Here is a 26,717-nt window from a genome sequence, read left to right as displayed (position 1 = left end):
TTCAGTTGTCAAATGCAGGACTTGTATGTCAAAATTGTCAAGACATGTTGTTTCTTTAAATTTTGTCTTGCTTTTATTGCATTCTAATGAAATTATCCTGAATTCTATTACTTTATTCATTTATTATACTTACAACAGTTTCCTCGCATATGCTTAAAGTATATCAGAGTCCCAAATAGTTAATTCCCATGTATCCAGGATTAGCACTAGACATTTTGCAGCCTGGTGCAATCTTTGCAAGTCCAAATTCTGTTGCCAGGAGCCTCCCTAAATTGTAAAATTTTTCTTCCCAGTGCCTTCCCTAAATTCTGGAGACTTTGCCATCCCTTAATTTTTTTTTGCTTAGTGCTTCTCTAAATTCTAAAAAATTTCCTTCGGTAAATTCTGTCACCCAGTGCAGCTGCACCAGCCCTAGGCTTTACTGAATAATAAATCAGTTATTCTTAATTCCAACAGCACTAAATGTAATCTTTTGGCCTGTGGGTATCACTTCTAAATCTATTCAAAATTTATTGCATATGGAGAGAAATTTCTGTTAAATTTTCCATAATCACCTAGCATAATGTCAACATAAAACGTTACTGTACTCTTTGGTTTTCAATCTCTAATATTAAAATTTAAAAAAAAAGAATCTTTAGGCATCACTGTGCGAGTCATTCCTTAAGCTGCGATTCATCAGGCTGGCATCAGTGCCAAAGTGAAATTAAGAATTAAAACTCTCCACATATTTAATTATAAAAGAAATACCAAATGTGCAGATGTAAAGCTTGAAAATTTTAAAAAAGGGGTTGGTGGTGATCTAGATGTCTGGATTTTAGATCGTTTTTAGATAGTGGATGTCCTGCTTTTGAACTTTGCCCTGTATTGAAATGGTTTTTATATGTAGGCTATTCAGAGAGTAAGGAACGTTTTGGAATTAAAAAGAAATTTAAGTGCAAGGAAAAAAAATTATTATATACATCAGAAAGAGCGACTAAAATTCTACTTTTCTACATAGTCACCAAACTAATTAAGGCACTTATCATAGCGACGGACAAGCTTTGAAATTCCTTCATCATAGAATTCTGCCGCCTGCGATCTCAGCCATTCAGTGACGCACACCCCCAGCTCCTTGTCGTCATCAAGGCACTGTGTTGCTAGCCAGTTCTTCATCCTTGGAAACAAGTGAAAATCACTGGGTGCAAGATCGGGCTATAGGGCGAATGAGGAAAAACCTCCCATTTGAATGAATTGAGGAGTTCTTGAGTGTGGTTTGCCGTGTGAGGTCAGGCATTGTTGTGCAAAAACAAAATTTTAGACATCAACTTTCCTTGCCGCTTGTTTTGAACTGCTCTCATAAGGTTGTGCAAAGTTTGACAGTACCGCCCAGAGTTTATTGTGGCACCATGTTCGAGAAAATCAATCAGAAGCACACCTTGCCTATTCCAAAACACAGTCGCCATAATCTTCTTTGGTAACAAGGTTTGCAAATATTTTGTGTGCTCCCACTGCATGGTCTGTAATTTTGTCACTATTGCCAATTCACGTGTCTCACCCGCGTTTCATCACCAGTTACGATTTGATCCAGTAATGAATCACCATATCTGTTGTAGGCCTCCAGAAATGTCAAAGCTGCCCCCATTCGCTGACCTTCATGGTGGTCTGTAAGCAATTTCGGCACCCATCTCGCACAAAATTTGCGGTAGCCTAGCTTTTATGTGACAATTTCAAACAACAAAGTCCATGAAACTTGTGGAAAACTAAGTGAAAGCTCCGTTATTGTGAAATGGCGGTTTTCACGAATCTTTTCATCAACTTTAGTGACCAGTTCGTCAGTCACAATGCTAAGGCATCTACTCTTCTCTTCATTGTGAACATTCGGCCGTTTTCAAACTGAATGCACCATTTCTGGATTGAACTTTCATTCATTACGTTGTTTCCGTACACTTCACACACTTGCCGATAAATTTCCATAGGTTTTAGGTTTTTTTGCCAACAAAAACCGTATCACAGACCGCACCTCACAACTGGTGTTCAATTGCAGCGTACATTTTAAATTTGAATATCGAAAAAGCAGGCAGCGTAGAAATGATCCCGTTGTGATGGCTGGACACCGACTAAGATGCCGAGCATGCAGACACCAAAATATACGTGATCGGCATGTGCGTAGCAATGTTAGACAGAAATGTTCCTTACTTTCTGAATAGCCCTCATAATTTAAGGTTGCCAACAGGTAAACTTCCTCAAGAAAGAGATCTTCAAACAGAAAGATTGTGTTCAAGTAACCACTTCATGAAATTAAATGCAATTAGTAGCTGAAATTGCCATGCAGCATTCCTGTATGCTGAGAAGGAAAAGGTGTTTCAAATATAAACATGATTTGTTGGATCATATATTTAATTCATTACTACTGTTTGATTCTTTACTTGTCAGACATTAATGTCTTGCAAACTGTTTCAAATGAATTGTAGTACAACGGTTGATTGAAAGAGCATGATAAAGTCTTTGCTATCTCATCCAAATGCTAAAATCAATAGACACAATAAAATTGTAAAGTCATGAAAACTTATTTATAAAAAGAAACATAACTTATGCAGTGCTCTGTCACTCACAGTTAGTTTTGAAGGATTTTTCTTGGACTGGAAGAATTATCTTTTCCAACATTTTTATCGTTGTGCCCATAGGTTTCATTTCATCTAGTATTAAACCAAAGCCTTTACTGTAAAAAAGAGATAAGCTAAAATTTGCCATTATTGTGCCAGAAATATGTGGTATGGCTTTAACTGAAAAATATTGTTATGAATTGTGCACATTTAGAGAGTTTAGTGCAGTTAGATGTGAAATTGTGTGTTTCTGCATAATGTAACATGAAAAGTCTGCAGAGAAAAGCTTTGCCGAGAAAGTAAGAATACAAGGGCAAGTCTATTTAACCCTCCGAGCGGCCAGGGTTTTTGCTAAGAAAGCACAAATTTCCCAAAACTATTACGAGAACAAATTATTTTTTTGATTTTAATGTAAAAACTCTGCTGGTATTTCATTCCTGGATTTGTTTTCTTTTCATATATTGCCTTAATTTCTTTGACATATTTTAATATGCACATATATATACATTCTTACAGATATCACAAAAATTATTCTAGCCGCTTAGAGGGATAACATTGACTCAGTAGTATCTCAGTAATTTGGTGAGATTTATGACCGGCAATGGTTTTGGCGATTAACCTTTGCCACCAAATTTGGAAGAGAAATTGCCAAACGTCACCAAACTTGGCAACATTTGAGTCCGGTCCCTGTATCACCGTTAATATGTATTGTTATTGAATAAATGTAATTTATCACTATATTAGCCACATATTGCCTTCCAATAAATTTAAGAAGCAGAAAGTACTAGAAATATCTCGGTGGCCAGGTGAAACTACGTCAGGCTGGCGAGACTTGTTGCAAATTGTTAGTTCAGCAAGAAGATCAGTGTAGAGATATCTCTGGGTTATCTTTCTCTTTAGAGGTGCTTTGCATTGCGTTGTGTTTAACATTCATATTAGTTTGAAGTATAATTACTGATTGCACTCTGCAGTATTGTGAAGAGTTGTACGACTATTTCTGTGGAACAAATCCATCAAAAAATCTTTTAACATTGAAAAAGTATATTCCAGTTGCATTTGCACAGTACTAAAAGAATGATATCATGAATGTGGTTAGAGTAGACTGAAGGATACCCCTTGTATTATTACCAAGTTGTTGTTTCGTTTATTGCCAAGTTGTTGTTTCATTTATGATAACCTGAGTAGTTGAATGTTCTGTAAATATACTTTTATCTAGAATTGGGTGCTTCTTTGACTTTTTAAGTGAAAATATATCGATGTGTACATGTACAAAGTCAAGGGAGCGCACAATGCCAAGTTTGTGCAATTCTCTGGTGTTTTTTTTTTTAAGTGAAAATAGGTCAGTGTGTACATGGATACCGAGTTTGTGCAGTTCTTTGACTTGTTATTTTGTCTTTCTGTAGTACAAAGCCAAAATAACAGGTCGAAGAATTGCAGAAACTCAGTATCCATGTACTGCCAAAAATCACCAATTTTCGTCAAGGGGGTATCTGTAAATATACTTTTACCCATGAATGTGAATTTAAACTGCTTTTCCATGCTGTTCATGTGCATGAAGTTATACCACATATTTATATTATTCCAGAGACTTTATTAGTGCCACCTGCCACATTTTCCTAATAACCATCTGAATTATTAAGAAGATACAAGTGACTGTTAGAAAGTGAAGTGCATAATTAGAACTCTCAAATTGTGAATTTTATTTTATTAGGTATAATTTGGCAAAAATATTTGAATTGCAGTTCAAATTTCAATTAGGAGCTCAAAATTCAGTAAGTGTAGCTTAATAATTCACTTTGTAGATAACTGGGGGAAACATAATGGGGTGGGCTAATAAAACTATTTACGGCCTATTAGTACTAGATAAACAAAATATGTGTAAATCTCTAATAAATCAGACTGGATCGCAGTTAAAGTAATAAACAGAGGAGTGTTCTTCCACACAACATTTATTCACGAACACCAAAGACAAACTGATACATATACATAATTGACATCACAGTTTCTTTTTACAAACAAACACTACTGCCATCTATTGGCGATCTATGGATACACAATCCTAAACTTAATACTCCCCCCCCCCATGCATCCGTAACGGATGCATCAATTTTATTGAACTTCAAGATTATAAAGTCTTTCAATTGGTCTTCTAATAACACCCTTATCCAACTGAATCTCACAAGATCTAATTCTATCATCTCTTCCATGAAATAATTCCTTAATCCTACCTATCTTCCAGTTACAGCGTTTCACATTATCTTCTCTTACAAGTACAACATCATTAATTTTAAACACGGGAGAATTCTTTGGAGTTTTTGAAAACATGACTGATCTTAATTCTAACAAATATTCTTTATAAAACCTTTTCCAAAAATGCTCTAATATTAATTGCCTATGCTTCCATCTTTTAATCAACTGAGATCTTGTAGATTCTAGTTTAGATTCAGGTGAAGGTAAAAGAGTCAATCTAGATCCAGTTATAAAATGAGATGGTGAAAGAGGATCAGGTTCATTTGGTTCATTGTATACATACGTTATAGGTCTAGAATTAATAACAGCTTCAACTTCAACTAAAACAGTATACAGTTCTTCATAATGTAAAGAAGCTTTACCTAAGATACGTTTTAAACAAGTTTTTACAGATCTTACCAAACGTTCCCAGAATCCGCCCCACCAAGGAGCACCTTCTACAATAAATTTCCATGCAAACCCATTTTTACCAAGGAAATTTAGAACCTTTTCATCTTTACATAATTTATACAAATATTTTAATTCACGATCAGCAGTCTTAAAGGTTTTAGCATTATCAGAATATATAACTCTACAAATACCCCTACGTGCAAAAAATCTACGTAAGGCTTGAATGAAACACTCTGCACTTAAATTTGATAACAATTCTAAATGGACTCCTCGAGTCTCACTGCACAGGTAAACAATGAAATATACACTTTTGTACCATCCTTTAAATACAAAGGCCCAGCGAAATCTATGCCACTTACCTCAAATGGTTGAGCTTTCTCCACTCGGTCAGCTGGAAGAGGAGCCGATATCTCGTGTCCAGCTTTAGCATTATATTTTTTACAAAATCTACAATCATGTAACATGGATTTTACAAAACGTCTAGCTTTTAAAACCCAAAATTTCCCTCTTACTTGCACTAAAGTTTCATTTACACCACTATGAAGTACCTTTTCATGACAATTCAAAATAATTAAACGAGAAAAATAATTATTTGGTAATATTATAGGCTGAATTTCATCAACATCTAATGATGATTTCACTAATCTACTTCCAACTCTTAAACAACCCTTTTCATCCATTACTGGATTTAACCCAAACAATTTGGAATTATGTGACAATGGTTTTTTACATTTAACATCATTCAACTCTTCAAAAAAATACTCACCTTGTGATAAGATAATCCAATAACACATAGCATTACATATTTCATTTTTAGTCACAGGACCAATCACTCTATTCTGTGACTTTAAATTATTAATGAATCTAAATACATATGATGTGACTCTTAAAAGTTTACCTAAGTCACTAAAGTTTTCTATTTTTAACACAGGTTGTAAAGGTTGAACACTGCTAGTAACTTGAGTCACAACTCTTTCTTCAACACTATCTACTATGTTACAATGCTTGTTCACTTTAGGCCAATTTATTTCATCTTGATGAAGCCATGGAGGTCCATGCCACCACACGTGATTTACTACAAGATCACTCACTTTAACACCACGTGTAATTTTATCGGCTGGATTATCTGAGCCAGGACAATGATGCCACATGCTCGGGGATGTTTTGTCTTGAATTTCAGACACTCGATTTTGTACGAATGTTTTCCATCGCCGTGGTGAGTTTTTATCCAATGAAGCACAATAAGAGAATCTGTCCATAAATGAATCTTAGCTTGAGGAAAATGCACACGGACTGTAGTTACAAGTCTTGCACCTAACACTGCTGCCATGAGCTCGAGTCTTGGTAAAGATAATTTTTTCAGGGGAGCCACTCTGCTCTTGGCTATCACTAAACTTGTTCCACAATATTTTAAGCTACGGAATTTCACGTACACTGCTGCTCCGTAAGCACTTTGAGATGAATCACAAAAACAATGTAGTTCCAGTGTTTCAGGCGTTTCATCAACATCACGAAAATACCACCGAGGTATCTGGATATTAGGTAGATCACATAGTTGCCTATACCATTTGTTCCACTTGTCTTGCAATTCTGGTGGGATAATTTCATCCCAATCAACACCTTTCAGCCATAAATCCTGAAACAGAACTTTTGCTTGAATAACATATGGAGCAAGAAACCCAACAGGATCGAAGATTTTTGAAGCAGCTTTTAAAACACAACGTTTTGTTTGGTCATTTGACTGGATGAAATCAATAACGTCTTGTGCATTAAAACAGAAGATATCCTTAATTATATCCCATTGAAGTCCAAGAATCTTTGAGGGGGAATCACAGTCAGGCAATTTAAAGCTAATGAAGTTGTCACTTGATTTATACTGGTTTTTTACAGTATCCGAATTAGAATTCCATTTGGTCAAAGTCATTGATGCCTTTTTCATTATATCATTGGCTTCATGATATATCTGTATAGCTTCCTCCTCCGTATCTGATCCACAAATAAAATCGTCAACATACATGAAGTTTTCTAACATTTCTACAGTTCTGGGATGGATGTCTTCAAATTTCTTTATGTGATGCTTAATGCAAGCGCTCAGCAAAAATGGACTTGATTTTGCTCCAAACATTACACAACACATCCGATAAACTTGAATTCTCGGATTGCTCAAACTTGAATTCTCATCAATCCACAAAAATCGCATTGAATCCCGATCTTCAGGTGCAACAGAAATTTGTAAAAACGCTTTCTCAGTATCTGACATAAATGCAATTCGATGAAGTCGAAAATTTATTAAAACTTTCAAAAGTTCAGGAAGAAGATTTGGTCCTTGTAGTAAATTATCATTTAGAGATTCATGATTTTTTTCCTTTGAAGAAGCATCATAAACAATGCGAAGTTTCGTAGAATTATGATCTTCACGGATGACAGCACGGTGAGGTATGTAGTAAGTTCGTCTCCCAGATGGAGTACCAAGATCGACCTTTTCTACGATTTCTTCCTTAAGCTGATAGTCAATCACTTCTTTATATTGTGCATAAAAGTTCAAGTTTGATTTAAATTGTTCGATTAGCTTTAAAAATCGTCTTTCAGCATTCTTAAAATTGTCTCTTAAAGTCACATTCTGATCTTTCCATGGAAGTCTAACTTCGTATCTATCACCCTTTTGTGTAATCGAGTTGTTAAATATTTGCAAGGCCATTTCATTTGGTTCTTCGTCAGAAATATTTTTAATTCCTATAGATTCAATATCCGAAAACGATTCGATGCTTTTTAGAAGTTTCTCTTCTGCACTTACATTTAAACACGCATCATGGATTTCAAAGTCTGATGAAGAAAATCTGCCTTGTATAGACCACCCAAACAAGGTTTTCATCGCTATGGCATTTCTGTTTATCCTTTTTATTTCTTCGCTTGCTATTTTCCACATAATGTCCGCGCCGATTAAAACGGAAATATGATTCATCCCATCGGCGGCGCCGCAGTCTGTCAAAGTGACGCCGAATGCTTGGAGTTTGGATTTCATTTCTGCATCTGGTATCCGTATATCGGCATTTGTTATGACTGGTACTTCGATGACTTCGAGATTTATGTATTTTTCAGGGTCATTAATATTTTCTTTCGACTTTCGAATAAACTTTCTTTCGACGCCAATATTTCCCGTTCTTTTCACCGAAGGTATGTAGATTTAAAACAGTTTCTCCTTTCACTGGCAATTGTAATTTTCTTGATAAATCTTCTCGAATTGCAGAGATTTGGCTACCGCTGTCAAGAAGACATCTCACAATACAATTCTTATTTCTGCCCTCAGCCACAGCATACACCGTTTGAAGCATAATATTAGATCCAGTTTTGGCAGAAGAATTTTGAACAATTTCCGCCGATGTTTCGGTTTCCTTATTTTTTACACTGGAGACAGCTGATGTGGGATTTACACACACACTTTCATGATGTTTACCGCTGCACTTTTTGCAGGAAAACTGTGTGTTCTTACAGTTGATAGCTAAATGTTTACATCCAAAACACAGAAAACATTTTCTTGTACGTTTCAAAATATTGCGTTTCTCTTCAGAGTTCACCTCAGTACATTTATATTTCGTATGGTCTTCTTTATCACAAAATATACATTTGTATACAAATGTTGATAAAGCTGAAGCAGTCGGAACTTTCGGTTTATAATTCGGATAAACTTTCGTGCGTTGTTCATTTTGACGAAAGTATGGTTTCTGATTCGTTTTCGCAGAGTTCATTAAACTTGCAGCTTCTCGACAGTTAACTTCCTTTTTTAAGAATTCTATAAGTTCCTTTATATCAAATCCTACTTCCATACTTCGACTTCGATTAAATTCCAAATTTAATTCCTCTGGAAATTTCTGCAAAATGATAGGACAGAGAATATTTCCATAACTTCCAGAAGTAACGTTTAACGATTCTAAACTTCGAATGTTGACTTCGCATTCATCGTACAGCTTACGCAGTGCTTTAACATTTGAAATGTTTCCCACTGGTTCAAGGGATAATAATTTATTCATATGCGAAGTGATAACAACATCTTGTCTTCCAAAACGTTCTTTCAATATTTCTACTGCGGAATCATAATTCTGGTCACTTAAAGCGAAACCGGAAATGGCAGCTAAAGCATTACCTCCAAGTAAGGATTTTAGGTACGCAAATTTTTCAGTTTTTCTCAACCCACTATGATTATGAATTGTATTTTTGAACTGGTTCCAGAAGTCCAACCATTTACACGAATCTCCGTAATAAGTTCCGATTTGCAGACGTGGCAACTTCACTGTTTTCGCTTCAACTGGAAGTGCAACATTAGCCGTTTCGTTCTGATGAACTGTTCTAGAAGATTCCGAATTCTTCTTCAAAAATCATTGCATTCTTCCTCTCAATATAACAGTTTTATCCTGGTATTCTTGACTTAAGGTAACTTCATTTTCAATCTCCTCCGAAGTTACTTTCGTTTCTATTTCTGAATCTAAACTTTTCAGTTCATTGATTTTCTCAATTAACTGTTCATATAAATCCTCGATTATCTCAATTTTCTCATTTAGCGGAATATTATTTGCTAAATTCAATTCGACTTTGGTTATCAGTTTCGTAGTTAATTGTCTAACAACCGATCGTTTCTTTTTCAAATTTTCAAGAACGCCCTCCATTTTCGAAATATTCAGTCTGTCGATTTTTTGGTTCGTAATAATCCCGGTTTGCAGGCACCATAAACAAAATATGTGTAAATCTCTAATAAATCAGACTGGATCGCAGTTGCAGTTAAAGTAATAAACAGAGGAGCGTTCTTCCACACATTTATTCTCGAACACCGAAGACGAACTGATACATATACATAATTGACATCACAGTTTCTTTTTACAAACGAACACTACCGCCATCTATTGGCGATCTATGGATACACAATCCTAAACTTAACACTAGATTATCTTGATGTGTTGGACAGGATAGGAAGCAATAGGTGGGATACTTGAACAGTGGTTTTATATATATAGTCTCTCCATGCTACTGTGCAGTTTCATCCCAGTTTTGATGAAGATACCATGATCTGAGAGGTATTGTTTCCCTGTCACTGAACCACTTAAAGGGACTTTAGACTCAGCAGTATTTTAAATATCCCAATGCCACACAGACACCATACACTTGCAAACATACAAATCTTGTCCATGATTTGAACCTACCATGATACAACCAGCATCGCTAACCATTACGCGGATAGAGATTGCAATTACCTTTGCATAGAATTGTCGAGTCAGTTCAGGAGTTTTAGAGAAAAGGACCAATTATTTAAAAATTCCAGCCCTTTTTCAGTTGGCTTGGTGAAGCAATGCAAGTGCCTCGGGATGATATTGTGGTTCAGATACCATTGAAATTGCAGCATTCACTTTTTTTTTTTCAGTGAATGCTTTTTATAGAGTAAATAAAATGTTATTTATTATTGCAACCACCTTGGCACAGTTTGGCGAATTTTATAGAATAAAAAGAGCAGTTACTTTAATCATAAATATTATGTAAATTATATATTATATACATACATATTATTAAATATGTATTTTACATTTCAACTGTATATTTCTTTCATAAGACAGTGAGCAAACCTAGTTACAAATGGGTTTTTGTTGTAGTGGAAATTTCATAGTAATTGTTCAGAAAAAGAATTCAAAGCATCGTTTCTTTAGCGATTTTGCCGCAAAATAATGTATTCCTGTAGAAATTTCACCTCTCTTTCTCCTTTCATAAAAAAATTCTACAAGCACAAATTTTAAAAATTGAGTTAAAAAATAATCATAATTTTTCTAGAAGAGCTGTTGAAATATAGAATACAACAAAAAGAATGCATACGAAATGGCTGTACTGGAAATCGAATATTTGTCATGGCCACGGTTGGCTGAATAATTGTTAAGCATGTGGTTAATAGAGTTTGGTGTAGTCTGAAACTTTGGGTGATTTCTACTAAGGTGGTTGCGATAGTATAAAACTGCCATGAAACTAATCTCTCTGAAATTTTCACTTAAAATGCTTAACAAATTTTAGATTAGGGTTCAAAAGATTCAAATGAGGGGGAAATTGTCGAAATCTGGTTGTAGCAAGTGTGCTGGAATCTTTATCAAGATTCTCAGAATTCAAGGATAAGAATGTTCCCATCCCTAGAATCTATCCTATGTGAAACTTCAAAAATATTTTGTAAAATAAAATTTAAGTTCTTAATTTTTTAAATGCTTTTATGAGAAAATATATTTTATAATCATTTATAAGTATAAAATGTTAATTAATTATCCTGGATATTCACAGGTTCTTTTGGCTGCAAGTGTGACTACAAAGTCAGGGAAAGGTAATATTAAACCTGTTGTACTTTTTGAGAAATCTTATGCTAGTTTTAATAAGATAACAACTGTAATTTTTCAGGTTATTGATCTGGTTGAAATTTTCACTTTTTGTCATTAATCTTGTCTAAAGAAAGGTCTTTACGGTTTTTTCAAATGTTTTAGACCATTTTTACCAAATTGATAAGTATTGCCATTATATAGTGTGAAAGACATTATCTTCCATGTGGCTTGGAAAATAAACTGTTTCCATTCTATTATCGTTGGATGATTTATGATATTTTTAATTTGTCTTTCAGCTGCTTAACAAGCTAAATAGTTTAAAAGCAATAAGTGTATTTTGTTGTATTGTTACAAATTTTGTATATATGTAAATAATTTTAGTAAATTATATGCAAAATTGTAGTATTTTTTATATAATGTAACTTGAAAGCCTGCAAGAGAGTGAAATTTCACCTAAAAAAGGTTACAGGGACAAATCCATTCAACATTGAGGTAAATGGCTATCTTGCCAAATTGACGAGGTAATGCCAAGCTGGAGAAGGTTTTGGCAACTAATCTTTATCACAAAACTTGGTGAGAAATCATTAAATGTTGGGAAACTTAGCAACATTTAGGTTTGATCCCCATACAACTGTTAATTGGTCTAATTCTTATATTTAACTATAACTGCACCCTATCTTATATGTAACTATATATAAGCAATTTCGAGAAATGGATATACTGGAAATTTCTTGGCGGCTGGGTGAAAACTATATAAACCCGGAGAGAGCTTCAGTTCTCACTTTAGTTCAGAGATTAGCTCAGAGTACCGAGAGATAATTGTGGAAATTGTGCACAAGTAATTGTGCAAAGAATTTGAGGCTTTCTTGCATTTAATGTTCTTAATAATTTGAAGTGGTAAGTACTGGGAGAGGGGTGTTACTAGACGCATGAGCAGGTGGTGGTTCTGTATTATCTAATAGGATAGCTTTGAATAACAAATAAGAAGCCGTGAACCCCTTCTCGTAACCCTGGTGTTATGTGACCCGTGCCTAAGGTGAAGGATACTGCAGTTATAGTGTCCTAGCAGAGGCTCTAGAATGCCTGGCAACTTCTAGAGTACAGTGAAAAGTCGTTAATCCGGACTCGTCGGGGCGATTCCGGATTATCGATTTTTCCGGATTATAGATCATCAGTTTAAATCTGGTAAGATGGCATGCAGAAATTATAAAATTAAAAATATGAAACCGTAATTTATGAAATAAAGAACAATTATGATCTAAAGGGTATCAAAATTTACAAAAAGAAAAAGCTTAATATTTATTTGTTTACTTTATTAAACATTTCTTTCAATGTAAGTTGTTTAAGTTGCTTCGTTTTATGTGATAATACTTTCTCTTTAATTCTATAAGCAGACATAATTTCTTGTTCGGTTACAAAGTTCCGCTGTTCAAGTCCTTTAATTGCTGTGTCGAGAATACCGACTAATTTGACAATCGAAATTTTTTCGTTTTCAATAACCTCTGTGTCACTTTCTTCACTTTTCTTCTTATTGGAAGCGAATTATAATGACGAGGAATTTGATTTAAATCATATCAAAGACAGAATACATCGAGATGAAATACTACATTTAGTAAGGAATTATAAGCCAAATAAAATGAAAACAGCTGCCCAGAAGATAAGGATAGTGCTGACAGATCAACTTCCAATTCATTGCGCTCCCCCCCCCCCACAGAGCAGCGTGAAATTTATATAAACAGATTTCAGAATGGTTAGGTCAGTTTTTGCAGCAATTCCACTTTTATTTAATGGACTTCGAAACATACTTTCGCTTTGAAGATCCTTTACATAATAGTAAATAAATATCGGAAATTCTATTTGACATAATCAAAAGTTGAAGCTTGCTTTTATAAAATTGCTCTAACAGTCTGCAAAAAATAATAAGCCGGATCCAATTCGAAGATTAAGGAACAGCACAATCTGCGACATTAACTGAATTAGATAATTTTAGCTTAGCTTATACCGTCCGTTATACATTAAACGTGCATGCATAAACGTATTTTGCGCATGTGCACACGTATATTCGCAGCCGTAAAGGTCTTATGCGTCAACACGACGCATGCACGTAATCCAGAGGCATGCGGATGCGCCGCGTTCCATAGACGTGCGGATGTTCCAGAGGCATGCGGATGCGCCAGGCACATGCGTCGCGTTACTGCGTCAACGCGATGCATGCGCAGAAAGTTTGTAGCTTTGAGGTCCAGATTATAGATCATTCCGGATTATGTGTGTCCGAATTAACGACTTTTGACTGTATTTTGCTTTACCTAGCAACAGGTAATACTGGGTGGAAGTCTTTTTTTTTTTTTTTTTTTTTTTTTTTTTTTTTTTTTTTTTTTTTTTATGTATAGCTGAAAATGACGATATAACTAAAAATCTTGCTTTTGTAGGAGAAATCTCCGAGGTAGACCTTTCTTCTCAAAACAAGGAAATCCAGAGGAAACCAATTGAAGGAGTAGAAATGAATCCTTCATCGAGTAGTGAGGTAGAAATGACTTCTACTCAAGTTACTCCGTCAACATCTGGAGAAGGGCAGGACGCTATTTAAACTGTGACTGCCTCTCTAGATAAAATCAAAATCAAAAAGAGAACGAAGAAACAACACACCATATTATATATGAGTGTGATCATCAAATAAAGTGTATGTTAGTGGGAACAGTTATAGACACTTGAATGTGGCCAACAAAACAATAATAGATTGTAACAATTACCTGTGGCAAATTTGTCCTCAAAGCATTCTAAGCAGAGCTTCCAGTAAAATTAGAGGGTCTAACAAAATAGTAAAAATTGATGAAAGTCTTGTTACAGAGTGCAAAAATGAAGCAGATCAATTATTGATTATTTATTAAATAAAGAGGCTTCAGTTACTTCAGAATTTTGCAGGAATAATTGGCAACTTTCATGGTTCAGTGGTAGTATTTCTTTTAAAGAGTAATTTAAATAATAGTTTAATAGTTCAATAGTAGTTTTTTTTTTTTTTTTTTTTTTTCTTGTGTATGTTTTAAATTTTATTTTAGTGTGGGCAATTTCATAATGACGTAAGTTGGAAATTGGATGCATAGTCTTCTTTAAATTTAATGTGGTCTCTGAGGGTGGTCAATATTCATTACTTTTGACTAAAAGGCAATATTTAAGTGAATGACAAAAGTGGTGGTTAATTGATAAACTTGGAAGTGTAGACACATATGGAGGTCATTCAGGATCTGAATGTTCTTCAGGATGTTCTGACATAACTGGGGTTCAAAAACTTCTGCTGTAAATGGTGTTGCGCATATCAGCTTGAAAACTTCCCCCTTTTAAGAGTTGGTGAAACAAGTTTGCAAAAATCTTGTGATCTGGAATGTGTTGGTTGGGGGAAGCCCTTTCAGTGAAATCTTTGCACATTCCTGTTATTATCATCATTGACATGTCATACACAAAATGCATATGTACTTTCTTCACTTTCATATACTGATCCATTCCCAATTGCTGTTGCGTTTACATCCACTTTTGTAAGCATGCCTGACTACATTCTAACCTTTGCACTTATGGTAATACATTTTGTAGTGGAAAGTATTTGTTTTGGTGTGTTCTATCACCCTTTAACATTTGTTGCATTGATGAGTTGCTATAATATTATTCTGTTAGGAACGAACCTCATGTGGAGATATTTATATTAATTTAATAAAAAAAAGGTGTTTATTCAAGACATTAACTGTGCATTTTCCCCATGGATTGCTTGAGCTTGATACTTGTGACAAATATTCGCTATATGTGAAATGGCTATAACTTAGGTATTGCCAGGACATTGAATGATATTTTTCATAATGACCAGAACCTGACAGTATACTATTAATAGTACTGCCATTGCCAGCTTGCCACTATATTTTTAAGAAAGTAGAATCATGAATGATATTCTAGGATTGTTGTAGTGCTCACAAGAAAACAGAATCATAAATGGTATAGTTAGTGGTATATGGCCAAGTGTACTTGTTAAATCACTTAAGCTTCATCAATGTGTTAAAAACATTTTCAACTCTGAGAAAAACATCTTTCCCTTCTAATATTTTATAAAATGCATTAATGTTAATTAAAATAATCAGAGTTTTTATCTGTTATTGTGTGTATAGCTTATCAACACTTGTTTAGACATTATTTTTTATGAAATCAGTATAAAAATTCTGTCAAAGTGAATCGATATTTCATTTAACATATATTTTTAATTTTTTGTAGCCATAGTATCCCGTCAGTTTGTGGAGATGACCCGAGCTCGTATTGAAGGTCTCTTGGCTGCTTTTCCGAAGCTACTGAGTTCTGGCCGTCAACATACTTTTGTTGAAACTGAAAGTGTACGTTATGTGTATCAACCCATGGAAAAGCTGTATACTTTGTTGATTACGACCAAAGCTAGCAATATTCTTGAGGATCTGGAAACACTGCGTCTTTTTACAAGAGTAGTAAGTATTAATATATATGAAACTTAAGTCTTTTTGATTGAAAGTAGGCATTTTTTTTATTAAATTTATGGTAGTTTATAAAGTTATTTTGATTCCTACTAATTATTACTTATTAACTCCTATCTTAGCCAAACTTAGAGATTGCTCAGATAGTTTATTTACTGCCAAATAACTTGCTAACATTTTTACTGCCATTTTCTCAGTTTTGTGTAGATTGAATGTTCATATTTGCTAATGTTTGACCTGTGCATATGATAACTGTTACATTGGTAAAATACTTTTTAAAAGTAGGAGAAGATTGATAAAGTACTCTATCAAGCATTTTATAAAAAATGTAACAGGAAACATATTCATTTGTGACCAAAACAGTAGGCGGCGGAGTGAAATGATGGAATGAAACTGAAATTAATTTTTAATAAATTTAAAAAATATATACTTACTGCTTCACTTATGAATTGTTTGGAGAAATGTGTGGTTGCATATATATATTATATCTTTCTTAAACCTTAACTGCAGAGTAACTTTGTGAATTATAACTGTAATATACTATCTATGCTGGGTCTGAAACTGTTTATTCTAAAGGGCAGGGATTATCTAATTTACTAGTTTCAATGATCTTGGTCAAGTCTATGGTCTTTAAGTGTGACATATACAATTATAAGTAAGACAGTTGATCCTTGCCTTCATCCTTTGAAGGCACTCCAAATAAACGATTAAAATAACCATCTAGAAAATAGCACAGATAGCTGGAACATAATGAAAGAAAATGCAGAGGCAAAGAAAAAATTAGAATACTGAAATAAAAACAGAGAAAATATTTATACATGTTACCAACCGCAGTGGAAAGCAGTAAATTCTTTGAAGATTTTAGGAATGATTCAAATGTCATTGAATAAATAAGTATGAATACTCTTGTAAAATGCCAAAATAATGCTGTAAAATATATACAGTCAAAAGTCGTTAATTCGGACACCCATAATCCGGAATGATCTATAATCCGGACCTCAAAGCTACAAACTTTCTGCGCATGTGTCGCATTCACGCATGCGTTTACGAGAGCGCATAAGACCCTTACAGCTGCGAATATGTTTGTGCGCATGCGCGTTTAATGTGTGACGGAGTTATACGCTAAGCTAAAGTTATCTAATTCAGTTAATGTTGCAGATTGCGTTGTTCCTTAATCTTCAAATTGGATCCGGCTTATTATTTTTTGCAGACGGTTAGAGCAATTTTAAAAAAGTAAGCTTGAATTTTCAATTATGTCAAATAGAATTTCCGATATATATTTACTACAAAGCGAAAGTATGTTTTGAAATCCGAAATCTGTTTATCAATTTCACGCTGCTCTGCGGGAGAAGGGGGGGGGCAGAAACGTCATTATTAGATTATGATAGATTAGAAAGATTATGCCAAATAGAATTTCCGATATATATTTACTAATATGTAATTTGTATCAACAAAGCGAAAGTATGTTTTGAAATCCGAAATCTGTTTATCAATTTCACGCTGCGGATTGGAAGTTGATCTGTCAGCACTATCCTTATCTTCAGAGCAGATGTTTTTATTTTATTTGGTTTATAATTCCGTACTAAGTGTAGTATTTCATCTCGATATACTCCGTCTTTGATATGATTTAAATCAAGTTCCTCATCATTATAATTCACTTCGGATAGTGTAGAAAGTGACCCAGAGGTTATTGAAAACGAAAACCGACAAATTAGTCGGTATTCTCAACACAGCAATTATAGGACTTGAACAGCGGAACTTTGTAACTAAACAAGAAATTATGTCTGTTTAATAGAATTAAAGAGAAAGTATTATCACATGAAACGAAGCAACTTACATTGAAGGAAATGTTTAATAAAGTAAACAAATAAATATTAAGCTTTTTCTTTTTGTAAATTTTGATACCCTTTAGATCATAATTGTTCTTTATTTCATAAATTATGGTTTCATATTTTTAATTTTGTAATTTCTGCATGCCATCTTACCAGATTTAAACTGATGATCTATAATCCGGAAAAATCGATAATCCGGAATCGCCGAAGTCCCGACGAGTCCGGATTAACGACTTTTGACTGTATAATGCATTGGAACCACTTATTATGCTATGTAAGCATCTTTTGTGGATAAAATCACTAAATAGTGGTAGTTTAATCTGTATTCAAATCCTCGCGAATGCACTGTCCGCATGGACATTATTAGGATTTCTCCATCTGTAATGAGAATACAAGTCAATTTATTATAGAAAGCCCTTCATGAGCACATCCCTACCCTTAGACAGAGATGTATATCTAAGAGAAGGGATGTGCTTTGCCATTCAACTAAACCAGTTAAATATAATAATTTGCAATATGACAAATATGCATATTAAAAAAAATGTGAAAAAGTACGTAAATAGGATTTTCAAAACTTGAATTCAGCACAATTGCTACTGTTGTTATACTGTAATTAATTATTTCTAACTTAAGGCTATTTAAAAATTTGAAATTAAAAAAATGAAAACTAAACTAACAATTTTAAACTAAAAAATATCATTACTGTGAAATAAAGTGTCAACAACTTTGACTAAGAGTGACAGTTTACTGTAAATATTAGAATCAAAAGTGATAGAAGACCAAATTAAAATATGAGAAATTATGTTTCGTAATGCAGTTTAATATAATATAATAATAGTTTAATATAACAACACAGTTTAAAACTTATTTCTTGGAAAATCTTCAAGAGGTGGTAAGTAAGAAACTGATTCTTTCACACTGGTTCACAAAATGTATGTTTTATTCTCCTTAACCTATCACATGCCTTTCTAATTAAAATCAAATTTAATATAAAATATGCACATTCCTCTCATAATTTTAGACCACTTCTACGTATTTTTAGGTGCCAACATAAATATAAAAATGAAAAAGAATCATGTAAACCAAAATGGCACTATTGACATGAAAAATACTTTAAAGAAAAAGGAATTTATATTTAATATGAAATATTAAATACAACTAAATTTATATGAAATATTAAATACAACTAAAGAACTTAAAACAAGCTTTATACAATTAATTTTAGTGACAAATTTATTCAGCGTATCAAAAAATTATGTAAAAATGTGGCCTAAGAAAATTTTAATGTTTACTTATGTTCCATCTCACACTAAGAGTATGTTTCTGTGTCAAAATCCAAAGTTAGTTTGGTTGGCCTGAAATAGTCAGAAGGGTTGCTATTGACTACTAAAAATCTCACTAACTGGGCTACAAAGAAAACATTATCTTCCAAAAATATAAAAGAATTAAAAAGGTAATGTAGGATAGTTATAAATTTTTTCGTGCAAATTGGCTATTCTGCAATTAATGAGCAAAAAACTGTCTGGCAGTAGTAGTAAAGGTGTCAAATATTAATTTACAGTTTTTACAAATATACAAGATTTTTATATGTACTTAAAATATTTGCTGCCAATAGCCTGTACGTTCCTATCAGGTTTAAGATACGGCATTATTTCGCAGCTGAATATTTAGAGTGTGTAGGTGTGTGAAAAACATATTTTTAATAAAATAATTGGGAATTTTATTTGTATTTAAATTTTTCATAAGTATTAAAATTTCTTCTTGAACTTGTGCAACTTCTGAGTAAATTTTTTGATTCTAAGAATTTTATTAAAAATTTTATTTATTAAAAATTGCATGACTTTTTGGTTGATGTGGTTTGATTTCAAATTCATTAGCTCTAAAGTGTTAAAATTTCTTCTTTTGTCAAAAAGTTTTACTTCATTATAATTAGTAATATTAATATTTAAATAGCCATTGACAAATCTTGTTAGGATAAGAAGGGTATATAGTACTTGTTTAAATTAAAATTTAACAATAATTTAAAAAAATTTTACAAGGGAAAACAATGCACAGTATTCATTTAATACAAGTCTGTTTAAACCAGTGTGCAATGTCAGTGTTGTATAATGCTGAATTTTGGCAATTCTCTTATGTTTTTTTAGCGAAAACAAATTGCTGCAAATACATGAGAAGAATTACAGAAAAAAAAAAAAAAAAAAAAATCTTGAAAAAGGTATTTTATTATTGATATGTCGTCTTTTTTTTTTTTTTTTTATTGTATTGATTGCTCTTGTATTGAATTCTTAGTGCATCACCATTTTCAAAATGGCTGTTGCCTTTTAGTTAAAAAAAAAAAAAAAAAAGTTGACTATAAGTTTGAGAATGCTCGCCAATGAGTTTGATATTTTGGTGGGGATGTGGATAATCAGGAAGTACTGTAAAAACATTAACTGTTTGGGACAAACATGATAGTTTATAAAAATAAATAGTTTGTAAATTGGAAATACGTAAGAATAAATGCCTATTATCATTAAATGTTGTTCTTGACTTCCAGTCGTACCATATGAACTGACATTTTATTATATTGTTTCAATTTTTGCTCAATATTGGGGTTGTTTAACGTAGTATATGTTAATTTTGCTTGATAAGCTGTTTAATTTATTCATTATTTGGTAAATTATTTACTAGGCATCGAAAAACTCAGAGACCCAATAAAATTGATGATTGCTTTTTTACTTTATGCAGTTTTGGGGTGCAAAACATTTAATAGAAAAACTGTTTTTTAAATCTGCATTAAACCTATATATTTAAATGTATTTTTACAATTTTATACCTTTGTTATTGGTACAGTTCGATTGTGTACTAAATTTTACTTTTTTCAAGCTATATCAAGAATGCACTGTTGTGCTGGAGTTCCCCCAATTTCTTCATTGTGTTAAGAGTGGAAATGTACTCTAAGAATATATTATACAGGTTTACTTATGTATTGGTATTTTCATTTCTGTTATAATGTTTCAACACTTATTTTTTAATTGACAGATGCAGGTTTGCTTGTGTATTGGTATTTTCATTTCTGTTATAATGTTTTAATTAACAGATTCCCGAGTACTGTAAATTTATGGATGAACAAGATATTATTAACAACTCATTCAACTTGATCTTCGCATTTGATGAAATTGTTGCCCTTGGTTACAGAGAAAATGTGAACTTAGCTCAAATTAGAACTTTTGTGGAAATGGATTCACATGAGGAGAAAGTTTATCAAGCTGTTCGACAGGTATTTTTATGTGTCTTAGTGATACTAATTACTGCTGCCTTTCAGCAATATAAGCTGCTATTCTTTTATGAATAATAAAAACTAAACAAACATTTTTCTTTCGTTAAGGCATATTATTAAGCATGTAAAAACAGGAGATCTTAAAATTTTATTTTAATATGCATGCATGTACTGGAAGTCATATGAAAGGTGTCACACTTATTCTTTAAATGAAAGGAAAAAGCTGCATTTTTTTTTTTTTTTTTACAAAGGGATTTGAGTCCTGAAGTACTATTACTTTCGTTTGGGCATTTTGCATCGGACTCCTATAAATGTCGGTTCACTTTTCAAACTGTTACCACATAATGTTAGAGTCCTGCATTATATTTGAAGAATTAAATAATGAAAAATCTGCATAAATGTATGTATATTTCTCGCATTGTGATAAAACAACGGTATCTAGAGCCATCCAATTTTGAATGATGTAATCCTACTGCGAATATGGGCATCTGAAATCCCAAATTTGAAATTTGTTATTTATTTTATTATCGATTTCATATTTTGTAAAACTTAAATGATTTTTTTTAGTAACAAACTCAGCGATTTAAAAGCGAGCAATGGCAACACTCTACGGAGGAAAAGAGACCTTTTTATCTCCAGCGCGTCGAACTGTGTATCGAAAATTCTAAGGATATGCTCATTTTAAAATTATTTTGCGACATTGCTATTGAACTGAATTTTATGGTTTAAGTGCAAAGAACATGATATTTAATAAATAAAGGTAACACATAAAACGTTAAAAAAAAGCCCCTTCATAAGCCTAAAAAAAGTTTTAAAAAAATTTTATAAGTCATTTTTGATTGTATTTCCTCTATGTGAGTTATATGCCATTTATCAGAGATAATCATTCTTAGAAAATTGAGTGTTTTAAGTGTTTCTGTTATAACCAAAGTGGAAGCTTTGATGGGTGTCAAAAATGCTTGCAAATAGTGGCAGCTTTGTTAAGAATAATAGCATTCCTCTCATGCATTCTTGGGGTTAGCATATCCAAATAGCAGTAGAAGATCTGTAGTTCAGTTCATGGTAGGAAGCTGTTGTTTTTTCTGCATCTCTCTCTGAAAAGTCTGATAATTTCTACAATTTGTCAATAAATAGTTATCTTTATGTTGCAGTTGCATGCTTATTCTTTTGGAGATTGATTCGTACATTCAGTGTTGCATGCTATTCTAAAAAATTCAATAACCCAAATCCTAACAGAAGCCATAGAAACTTAAATCCAGAGAAAGCCCAACTCAGCAATGGTGGCAAAAAGAGGCAAGAGAAGGTGCACACCATTTGTAATCTCTGTAATGAATTGGACAGGTGTGCACAAAACTTCCAATTTTACAGAACACAGCATAGTTATAAAGTGTGAATTAGTTTATTGGTTTTGATGTGCTTTGTCTTCATTATGTTAAGCTCAGAATAAATTTTCTTGTATTTGAATCATGATCTCTTTAGTTTTCTTATGTAGTACAAAGTCCGAGATCCAGACTCATCGGGACTTTGGCGATTCTGGATTTGGGATTTTTCCAGATATAGATCATCAGTTAAAACTAGTGAGATGGCATTTTTAATTCTTTTTGTAGACACAAGAGAAAGAGGCTAGGCAGAAGATGAAAGAAAAGGCAAGGGAACTGCAGCGTGCAAAACAAGAAGCAACTAAAAAAAATCGTAGTCCGGGCTTTGGATCCAGTAGTAGCTACGGTTATCCACCTTCACCAGTTGTTGGAGATACGGCTCCAGTTGTACCTGACACTCAACCAAAGCAGGCTTATTCTGCTCCTAGGTAATTATATTTATAATAATGCTTGAAAAGAATTATTTTATTGTTATTATTATATAGGTAATCAAATATAATATGGGCTGTTAGATTTCCTGAATAGTGATTTCTACATCAGAGTGAATTAGGATGTTCTTACAGTCATATGTTACTCTGCAATAGAAGCTGTATTTTGTCAGTCAAATGTAGAGATACTGAAATTGATCTATAAGCAAACAATGTTTTAATTTGTAGAACAAGAGTTGTTAGTTTTTAGAGAAGATGAAAATTGCAAACTTCTGAATTTTGGCCAGGCACTGTGAACAATGTCTGTCATGTATAGGTAGATGAATCTTCCTATTATATCCTTTTTACAATTCAGATATAGGTTCCATCAAAACTGTTATATCATTCCATTCTTTTGAGACATATTTGAATGTTTTGATATTATGAAGACTGAAGTACTAAATTAAAGATCTAGAAATGAATTAATGTTCTAAAATTCCAATAATTTGCACTCTTTGGGACATGAACTAGTGAATTTTGTTGATTATAGGTTATCTTTCTTGGTTTTGTTTCCATTTTTCTTTTTCTAATTTTTACATAAAATTTGAATTGTTTTCACATGAACAACTAACTAAAATATATCTTAAGAATTATTTAATCAAGATAACATAAAATTATTATATTTTAAAAAAGGAACTACTATGATTAACATAATGAGTGATGTCAGCCAGTAATAAGGAGAAAGCATGGCAGAAAGAGCATAAGAGCATAATAGGGAAATGTTTTTAAGAGTGAAGAAATCTTTTTATAAAATTGCATTAATTTTTTTAAATTGTCTATTTAAAAATTTCAAAGTAATTTGCACACTCTTAAGTGAATGGAAAAAAAAGTATAGTTTTCAAAACTGTAATAATGAAGATTTCCCTGTACAGAATAACTCTACGTTTTGTGCCTTTCCTGTTTATTAAAAGAAAGTTTCTGTATTTTTTAAATCTTCTTGTTAATATAGTGTCCATTTAAAGTCTGATACAGTAGCTGTTTTTTAAGAATTGTTTCTTCTTTGCTGCCCGTATAATCATGCTTGTTTCTTGCTTGAGATATAAACAAACCTGTTAATAAGATGCTACAGAACTCAAAATTTGAAAAGCTTTGAATGAATATATTCTTTATTCATATTAACCACATAAACTCGGAAATAATTTTAAAAGACAACAGAATGTACATCCAATAATAATGTTTTATCTAAATCTAATTTCATCAAAATTCTCTTGTTATTGCTAATACTTTTAGTGAAAGTTACAGTATTTCTTGCAGAAATTGAATTCCAACTAAGGGGGGGGGACAAGTGGGACTCTGAAAAGGTTTATCTTTGCTTTCATCAAAATGAAGTGGTTATTTCTGTCACTGACAAGATTGCGATCATGGAGGAAAATTCCAGAAACATATATAAAATTTAAATTGGAGGATGAATTAGTTATGAGCAATAATTTTGCTTTCAAAAAGTGAAAGCTGTAATTTTAATATCAACAGTGAAACACTGTAAACAATTTCCCCCTTCTTTCTATTTGTATACTTTAGTATAAGCATTTAATTGTTTAAATATTTTAGTATAAAACTTAATGCTATTTCTTGTGATTCATTTTTAAATGAACTTTGCTTCTAATTTAAGGAATTTACAAGTTATGATTTGTTTATAGCAATTGTCATGGATTCAATATAGCAGCAATAATCAAAATAGGTAAAGTGGCAGTAAAAATGAATTAGGCTCAGTGTTCATTGCAAGTATGGAAAAACAAAATTTAAGCAATGTTTTAAAATAAAATATGTTTAATTGTATGAAATTCTTCATATTAAAGATTCCTTAATGAAGTCATTCTAATATTTTTAAGCACATTTTGGTGCTTAAATCAGTATCATGCATTTATCATTCTAGGCGAATGATATTTCTTGAAATATTGTATTGCTCCAAAACAGTGACTGTCAATCCATAGGTCACCACTGACCATCAGTTTAATTCCATTCTGAAAATGCATTTGAATTTATTGCATTGTCTCACATTAGTGACTATGTGTCACTCCTTAAATCACTAGTGACTAATTGTTTTGACAGGCTCTAGTGGCCTCCAATTTAACTTAATTAAAAAAACTCCATCTACATTTACCTAAATTCCCAACATGAGTGATTTATCATTAACCTCCAGTGAACATCAACTTGTAGATCATTGGTGACTATTTGTCTTGACAGTCATTTAACTGCCACACTGGTGACAATCCTTTGGTGTTAATTTTATGTTAGAAAATCTGCCTAAATATAGTGTACTGATGAGGACTTGACTGCTAGTGATGGTAACCCTAAAAGTCACTGGTGACTGAATTGCCTTGGAGGATGTTGGTGTTCAATTTAATTTGTTTTTTAAAACTATCTAAATTTACTGCACCACCCTATGCTCATGATCTATAGATTGACTGTCAGTGCCTTTTAACCTGTGGATCAGGGGTTCTTAATTAGTGGTATGCAAGAGAAAAATAGGTAGTAAGCAAAGTATTTTTAACTATTAAATTCAAAAAGTAAAACCTCAACATCCTGATTGAGTGTTTTCTCTAACAATCGTAAATTTATGCGATCTGGGCTTTGTTCAAGAGTAGTGGTGGTACTACAGGTTTTCAGTTTTTGTTTAGATGGTACGCTTTAGTCAAAAGGTTGACAACCGCTGCTGTAGCTCATTAATGACCAGAGCTAAAATGCTTAAATCTGTGTAAATTTACCCCTTAACCTTTCACCGGTGACTGTCAACCTATGGGTCAAATGATAATCATTGAAGGTTACCTTTGGTTTAATTTTATAATAAGAGTGTGTTTGGTGCAAAGCAGTTGATGGTCTATTTGATTATTCATCAATCTTTTTGTACAAATGAATACTCTGCAAGAAAAAAGATATTTTGCATTAAAACAAAGTTATTTAACCTGTCTTTTCATTTAATAGTCGACCTGCAGGTGGTGGAAAAGCCATGAAGCTTGGAAGCAAAAACAAGGATATTGATTTATTTGTTGATATGCTGAAATCTGAAGGAGAAAGTAAGTTTTTCTATGATAGTTATCAAAATTTACTTTAGTTTGTTTTGAACTGTGCTTTTTCTCTCTTATATATAAGACTATATAAAGCCTCCAATTCTCTAACTCGAGTCAGCAACCTGCGGCTCAGTAGTATCACACTTGTGGCTGTTGAGCAGATTAATAGTATTGAAAAATTAACTGCGATATTGCCATTGCCAAATAAATTTTAATAACCCCGTGTCAGATCGCATGCATATAAACTTAGCTTTAGATAACCTTGCTCCCTACTCTTACCAACGCGACATTCGAAACTAATGGCTTCGCTTCAACTATATTAACGAACTGGCGATTCACTCGACCAATCGTTGTTTCACATTCCTAAAAGGTACTCTCTGTGCCCTCTGCTTGCGATAGCTGCAGCAGATAATCATTATATTATTTTTTCTAATATTACTAATGTATGTTTTTATATGTGGCACTGTAAAAAAAAAAAAAAAAGTTATCACATTGGGAAAAAGATGGCTCTTAACTCCAGAAAGGTTGCTGACTTCTGCTCTAACTGATCAGATAAGTAAATGCTTCAAACTCACTATGATGTGGGAATGGGAATGCCAATGGGAGAATTAAAGAGTAAAGAATAAATCCGATTTTAAAGTTGTGTATACATTTAAAAACTTAATGATAAAATTAAACAAAGATTAAATTAAATTAAATAATAAATAAGTAATATTGAACAAAAATTGAAT

The 26,717-nt window shown here is 32.8% G+C and overlaps 1 protein-coding gene across 2 annotated transcripts in view; it reads left to right on the top strand.

Moving 5' to 3' along the window:
* The window catches only part of deltaCOP (coatomer subunit delta), a 53,641-nt gene that overhangs the window by 3,187 nt on the left and 23,737 nt on the right, over positions 1-26,717 (top strand). The window contains exons 3-7 of one of the 2 annotated variants that reach the window (XM_085810968.1): positions 11,526-11,565; positions 15,812-16,035; positions 20,953-21,132; positions 22,740-22,939; positions 25,901-25,992. In XM_085810968.1, the coding sequence (XP_085667094.1) occupies positions 11,526-11,565; positions 15,812-16,035; positions 20,953-21,132; positions 22,740-22,939; positions 25,901-25,992 (736 nt within the window). Of the gene's footprint in view, positions 1-11,525; positions 11,566-15,811; positions 16,036-20,952; positions 21,133-22,739; positions 22,940-25,900; positions 25,993-26,717 lie in introns of those variants that run through there. The other variant, XM_085810969.1, reaches the window with a different exon arrangement.

Source organism: Stegodyphus dumicola, chromosome 2, assembly GCF_044657685.1.
Source record: "Stegodyphus dumicola isolate Sdum_Otavi_A_Nest chromosome 2, ASM4465768v1".
Classification (NCBI taxonomy): Eukaryota; Metazoa; Arthropoda; class Arachnida; order Araneae; family Eresidae; genus Stegodyphus; species Stegodyphus dumicola.
This window is presented reverse-complemented; position numbering and strand designations above follow the sequence as displayed.